General features: G+C 44.0%; 1 protein-coding gene across 2 annotated transcripts; it reads left to right on the forward strand.

Moving 5' to 3' along the window:
• The first annotated feature begins 2,608 nt into the window (after positions 1–2,608).
• Positions 2,609–6,354, forward strand: Commd3 (COMM domain containing 3). Of its 2 annotated transcripts, XM_005354664.2 has the most exons (8): positions 2,610–2,792; positions 4,072–4,183; positions 4,296–4,359; positions 4,455–4,489; positions 4,821–4,881; positions 4,971–5,027; positions 5,113–5,172; positions 6,026–6,354. In XM_005354664.2, the coding sequence occupies exons 1-8, from the start codon at positions 2,654–2,656 to the stop codon at positions 6,083–6,085; spliced, it is 588 nt and encodes a 195-aa protein (XP_005354721.1). In that variant the 5' UTR covers positions 2,610–2,653; the 3' UTR covers positions 6,086–6,354. The 2 variants fall into 2 exon arrangements, with proteins under 2 accessions (XP_026638836.1, XP_005354721.1); XM_026783035.1 differs by lacking the exons at positions 4,455–4,489; positions 4,821–4,881 and having other exon boundaries at positions 2,609–2,792.
• Positions 6,355–6,555: the final 201 nt, after the last annotated feature.

The following is a 6,555-nucleotide window of genomic DNA, read 5'->3' on the forward strand; positions in this document are numbered from 1 at the left end:
AATATTAGCTTTGATTTCCTGTCCACAGATGTCTAATGGCCTCTTTAAACTACAGGATACCTCCTTTCAGTTTGCTTTGCATAAAAGCAAAAGTACTTGTTCACCTAAAAATTGTTTCTTAATTCATAAAACTAACAAATGTACAACGCTAAGACCTTTGGGGAAGGCTGATCACAGAGATCATATTAAAGTCCAGGTCAACTGTCATTGTAACGGCAGTGCAGTGGCCAGCATTGAGTTGCTAAAACAAACAGAATGTTCAAAGGATACAATATTCTCTGAAACTCTAAAACATGCTTTTAAAAATGATGCTTTTGAGTTCTTGAAATAATATCTAGGTTCTTAAAAAGTAAAACGAATTTATCAGTATGTGGTACTTCAGTGTTTGTAACAATAGAAGCAAGGTCCATTGTTGACATGAAGATGTTTGAATGCTGTTATTTTCAGCTCCCCCCAAGTCTTCTTTTAAAATGCCCTTTGAGGTCAGACAAATCCATTGGCTTTGAGTCTGCAAAAATTTGTAAAGTTTAATGAAGTTTGGTTTCAGCCTGGAAACAAAATTGTTAAGTACTTACTTGCTCACTTTGAGAATGTTATTCAGTTTCTAGCAACATAAAATGCATTGATTTTACCACTGTGGCCACGGAAGTCTGCAGCATGACTTTGGATGCACATGTCTCTATACATGGCAACGGCTTGTCAAAGACACACATGCTCATTAAATGAAATATTTAGTTCTGTGTCTTCACCAAAAGGAATACAAAGAAATTTAAATGTTAAGTGTTAGAGTAAGAAAACCCAGTTATTAGCATGAGAAAACATTATGGTTAAATTTTTGGGAGAGCTGGAAATGCAACCATTTTTGGGGCCTAAAGCATGAATCTCTTGATACAGAAGAGCCATACCCTCTATGCACTGGCACGTGGGCAGGAGGGTGATGTGAGGCCATGGGGAGACAACCACCTTGAGTTTCTTAGCTTTGCCACGTCAACCCCTTGTTTGCTACTCTTTTCAACGACAGCATCTTAGAAGCCCATGCTCACGCATTCATCTTTCCATTTTTGATTCTAGACTATGATCAGAGCTATCAGCTCTAATTCTATTTGAATGCTAACACTCGGTGGTCCTAAAATGTGTAATAAACAGAATGTTTCGGTGTTGTTAATATTAACATATAGATGGTTCTGCCCTGTAAAATCAAGTTATCTCGAAATTTTTCAACTGACATTTTATGAGAGTGCAGAATTTAAAAAGAAATAGAGAGGTGGAAAGAAAGAAGAGCACAATTAATACGTGTTTGTTTCCTAAGAACCCTAAGGAGACTTCTAAGCCTTCCCGCTGTGTTCTCACCTGGAGACAACCGCTCCTGCTTTCAAAGCTCGGCTGAGCAGCGCTATTCAGCTTGTTGGAGGCTAAAACATTGCGTGCTGTTACTGTGAAGTGGGGTACTGTCCACACGTCGGTGAGTCGTGGCATATTGACTTCATTCATTAATAATAACCTTTCCCCCACAAATAGGCACCGAAATTAAGGCAAACAAGAGTGGTTCATGTTGAATCTGACGTTATGTGTTATTTCTCCGGAAGAGTAAAACACGTTTCTTGTTCCATGGCCCTTTCCTCCATCCTTCAAAATCTGGATTTTTTTTTTAAGTTCTCAAACTCTCTTTAAAAAAAAAAAAAGCCTAACGTATTTTTACTTCGTGGTTTTCTTTACAAACAACTATTCTTGTTCTCCTAAGCCAACTTCGTAGTAAAAAAAAAAAGGGGATTGCGGGGGGGGGGGAGTTAAACTTTATACAGGATTTGTCTTTGAAGTTATGGGTATCTGAAAAGGTAACTCATTTCTACTGAAGATCTTGCCGTTCCTAACCGTACTTTACTAAGATAACCATCTCATATGTATTATGAAGACTCTACTGAGTAATTAAAGCCACGGCCGTAATAAGTTTAGGAGCACAGAATTTATATGACAGAGTGCGTTTGAAAGATATTTATATGAAGTAGCATATAAAAATTTTAATAATCCTGTCAAATATGTTCATGAATAATTTATTAATCTGCCAATTGTTAAGTACGGGCGCTCACACCCGCTCTTTATGCCTGTGTCTCCGTGCACATAACACAGGAATCTATTGCCATATTCCTGAAATGACAAAGACGAGGTAAAATTGGTGTATTTAGCTGTCTACAGCCCCGCAAAAGGGCAGCGCTGCGGGTTAGGTCGGCGAGTAAGCAGTCTCCCGCTGTCCCGAAGCCCCGCTTCTCGCCGCGGTGGCGGTGGACGGATTCCTAGCCTCCCAGCCCCGGGCCCCTTGGGGACAGAGCGGGTGCGGTTCCAGGTGAGCGCCAAGCGAGTTCACTGGGCGTCCTCGGTCGCCGAGGTCGAGGCCAGCGGCTCCAAGAGAGTAGGAAAGGCCGGCGCGCCCGGGGCAAGGCCCGCAGAGCGGCCGAGGCCGAGAGGCCCAGCCGCCGCCCGAGCTTGGCCCGAACCCTCCCGAACCTCCTCGAGCCGCCTCCCGAACCTCCCCGAACCGTCCCGAGCCATCGCCGAACCTCCCCGAGCCGCCCGGCTGCGGGCGCGCGCGACCGATCAGCTGGGCGCGCGTCGTGAGTCACGTGGTGCGCATGTCGAAGGTCACGGCGCGCTCACAATGGAGCTCTCCGAGTATGTGCAGAGAGGCTTCCAGACGCTGGCGGATCCCGGCTCCTTTGACTCCAACGCCTTCGCGCTTCTCCTCCGGGCGGCTTTCCAGAGCCTACTGGACGCCCGGGCGGACGAGGCCGCGCTAGGTAAGCGGCTCGCCCGCCGCCGTGGCCTGGGCGGAGGGGCGCCCGGCAGAGCCGCCAGCCCGGCGCCGTGGGCACAGCCCCGGCCCCGGCAAGTCCCCGGGCTTTGCCCGGCGCTCGGCCCGAGTGTGGGGACCCGAGCGGGCCCTGAGCGCCCTTCTGCCCCTGCGGGGCACCTGCAGGCGGCCGGCTCCACGCTCCTGGCCTGGTTTTCCTGCCACTCTCTTTGTTCCTTTGTAAAGCCGCCTTCAAGTCTTGTTTGTGGCCTAAATGTGTGGGGTTTTCAGCCTTCTCGAAGCGGCGGCTGTTTTGACACTTGGACTTCAACTGGGGAGGTCCTGTGATTCAGGCTCCCTCGGCTGGACTGGAGGGGGTTGAAAAGGGTCAGTTTCGGCTGGGTCAAACAGCATTGACATTTTCCACCTAGAGAACACCTCCGGATCCTTCCATCACTGCAACACTGAAGTTGTGTGTTAAATCCAGCTTCCCCTCCCAGAACCTTCAAGTAGGGCGCATAATGTTTTTTGTTCTGCAGTGGTTACCAGGAAGAGAGACAGTTTAAATGTCTGTCTGGTCGCATAATGCCGTTGTCATGGATTAAGACCGTACTTTAAGACAAATCACTTCTAGGTTATTTCCTTAAATGTATCAACACAATTCAGATCTGTTGTGTCTGTCCCCCGCCCCCACCCCTCACCCCCGGTTTCATACTCGACACTTGGACAAAAAGTATGAAAGTGGAAGCTGTTTTTCAAGCAAAAAATAGTAACCACCACCTGGGTTAATCTCGGAGAGGGGTGTGTGTGTGTGTGTGTGTGTGTGTGTGTGTGTGTGTGTAAATAGTGCGATTTTGAAATTTCTGTTGTACATTCTAATGTATGCTACTTTCCTGTCAAGCTTCCTTGGTGTATTTATGTCCACGGAATCAATTACTCTTAAAATGTCATTTTTTGAAAATCGTTCATTTTGAAATTTACATTATGTAAACTACCTTCAGTTTCTCCTTTGCTTTCAGTCCACCCAGCAACCACTGCCCTTTTTCTTTGAGGCCTGGTATTTTTAAAAATATTGGGATAAAAATAAAAGGTGATGGAAAGAGATTGACAGCACATTATTGATGTATTCTGCTTATTGTTGTGCACCTGACCTTGTTCATCCCATTCATTTACACTTGAATATTTGTTACCTTTTTTTCAAAGGAAGCTTTACCCAAACCAAAATAATCCCTCTTAGGGACAGGGGTCTAAAGAATTTGTAATCATTAGCAATTAATTTATTTTAGATCACCCAGGCTTGAAACACATCGACCCCGTGGTTTTAAAGCATTGTCATGCAGCTGCTGCAACTTACATACTGGAGGCAGGGAAGCACCGGGTTGACAAATCCACTCTAAGGTACAGGCTTTATCTAAATGCCCATTTACTTTGTAGGTGGTATCTTTGCAATTGTAACGTCAATCAGTTTTTAAAGACAGAGACTAAAACCTTGGTTTCCTCCTCAACCCAGCACGTACCTAGAAGACTGTAAATTTGACCAGGATCGGATAGAAATATTTTGTACGGAATATCAGGTTACGTACTTTAAACTTTTAAATTAGCAATTAGTCCCCTTTCCCCTGCTCTTGTTTGTAAAAACGTGTTTTCTTTCTTTTTTCCCCCTTCCCAGAATAATAAGAATTCTCTTGAAACCCTGCTGGGAAGGTAGGTACTGTATTAGGTGACAAGCTGGGGCACTTTTCACTTGTGGGTAATGAATAGAGCGTGCTGGTGTGAAACAAAACGGCCAAAAATCCTGGGATCCTAACCCAAAATAAAAGGGCCAAAGGGCATGTGGACCAGTTGAGGTTAGACTAATGTTTTTAAAGATAGAACTTGATATAACCTTAGATGCTTTTACTCTTTGGAATCTGATGACGAAGTTGAGCAGAACTTTAAGTTCAGAGTGGGATGAAGTGGTTGAGGAGAGAAGACGTGGTTTAGTAGATACTGAAAGGTTTTCTGTAGACACTACACAATTACCATTGTCTTTCAGTATAGGCAGAGCTCTCCCTCATGTAACTGATGTTTCCTGGCGCTTGGAATATCAGATAAAGGTAAAGTTTAACAAACTCTTTGAAGAGGGATATAGGGAACTTTCCTTTTTTTTTTTTAGGTTAAATCCCAGTGTTTTCTGTTGTTTTAGACCAATCAACTTCATAAGATGTACCGACCTGGATATCTGGTGACCTTAAATGTAGAGGTATGTACAGATCCTGGTCTACAAGTTCATGTGCAACACAAGTGTTCATTGCCTTCTAATAAACAGCGTTTTTCTTCTTCCATAGAACAGTGACTCCCAGTCCCACCCAGAGATTATCTTTAGTTGCAGCATGGAACAGTTACAGGTACAGTATCAGGATCTCTGAATATGCTTTTTCCTGTTTGAGAACTGTAGTACATCTATCATCAGATAATGAAGGTTGGTTCAGGGTTTAATGGCAAAGGGAGAATGGAATGCAGAAATGTAGCAGATTTTTTAAAAAGTATTTTTAAAAGTATTTTTAGAAGTAGGATAGTAATATTTCCAATAGCATGTATTTGCTGTTTTCTCTAATTAAAATAGACTTCTCAGTAAAATTTATCATGTGTCTGATTCATCAAAACTGAGCAAAAGTAAGAACAAGGGTTTAAAATGCCTTTCACAAAGTAATTCTCCAAAGTTGTATTTTGAAAGCTGTAGTTTTAAATTACTCTATAAAGGGAAAGTCACATAAGTTCTTTAAACTTTTTATATTGTTAATGTAAAACTGAAGAAATTGAATTTTCGTTGACTGGTGGATATGACAACGAATTTCTTTCTTACCAGTTAAATAAAGTAAAGATCATCCCTGGAAATTTGATGAAATTGAATATTCCAGAGACATCTGCAGCCATTTTATTGTAAATATTAGCGAAATTTTAAAAGGTTAGAAAATGTGTGTGAATCAGAACCTTTCTTAGAGAAATTGAGACATGACTTAGATATTCTCTGGCTGCAAAAATTTTGTGAGAAATTCTCTTTTAATTAGAACTTGAATAGCTGATTCGAAGACAAGGTCCTGTGGGGAAAGGAAAGCGCTTCTTCTGATTTGCCAATGGTTAAACTCCCCTGTAAAGACTCGTTAGGTGTTCTTCCGAGTTTTCTTCTTGCCGCTGCCTCCAAGTTGGGTGCTTACTTACTTGTATCCTAAAATTGTGACATGAGTGTACATCTTTTAGGACTTGGTGGGAAAACTTAAGGATGCTTCAAAAAGCCTGGAAAGAGCAACTCAGCTGTAATTTGGGACCCCAGGAGCCCAGAGGAAAAGCAGACGCGCCTTGCTCCTGCAGGACCGTGGGAGCTGGATGTCATTTTCAGGAGAAAAAGAGCGCCCTTTCGAAGTTACGACACCCATTAAGTTTTGACACTTTTTTACACATGTGAAATGGTTAGGAGAGAAACTCTTAAGCATCTGAATTTTCAGTATTAACAAGCATTCCTTTCTGAGCGTTTTGAAGCCCTATCAAAGTATCGGTCCCTGAATAAATAAGGTGGTGTTCCCACCGAAGGGCGGTGTTCGGTCTGGAGTTTGTGTGTGAGTGACGACTGTGTGTGCGAAGCAGCTCCGAGAGGCGCTGCCTAGGGACGCCCGCCTCCCCGGGTCAGGCGCCGCGAGAAAGGTGTGCGGGGAGCCGCGCTTGCAGCCGGGGCGGCCCGTTACCTGGTCCCGGCCCGCCCGACCCTGCGCGCGGAGCCAGCCCGGCCGCTC

The sequence above is a fragment of the Microtus ochrogaster genome, chromosome 16 (genome assembly GCF_000317375.1).
Source record: "Microtus ochrogaster isolate Prairie Vole_2 chromosome 16, MicOch1.0, whole genome shotgun sequence".
Taxonomy (NCBI): Eukaryota; Metazoa; Chordata; class Mammalia; order Rodentia; family Cricetidae; genus Microtus; species Microtus ochrogaster.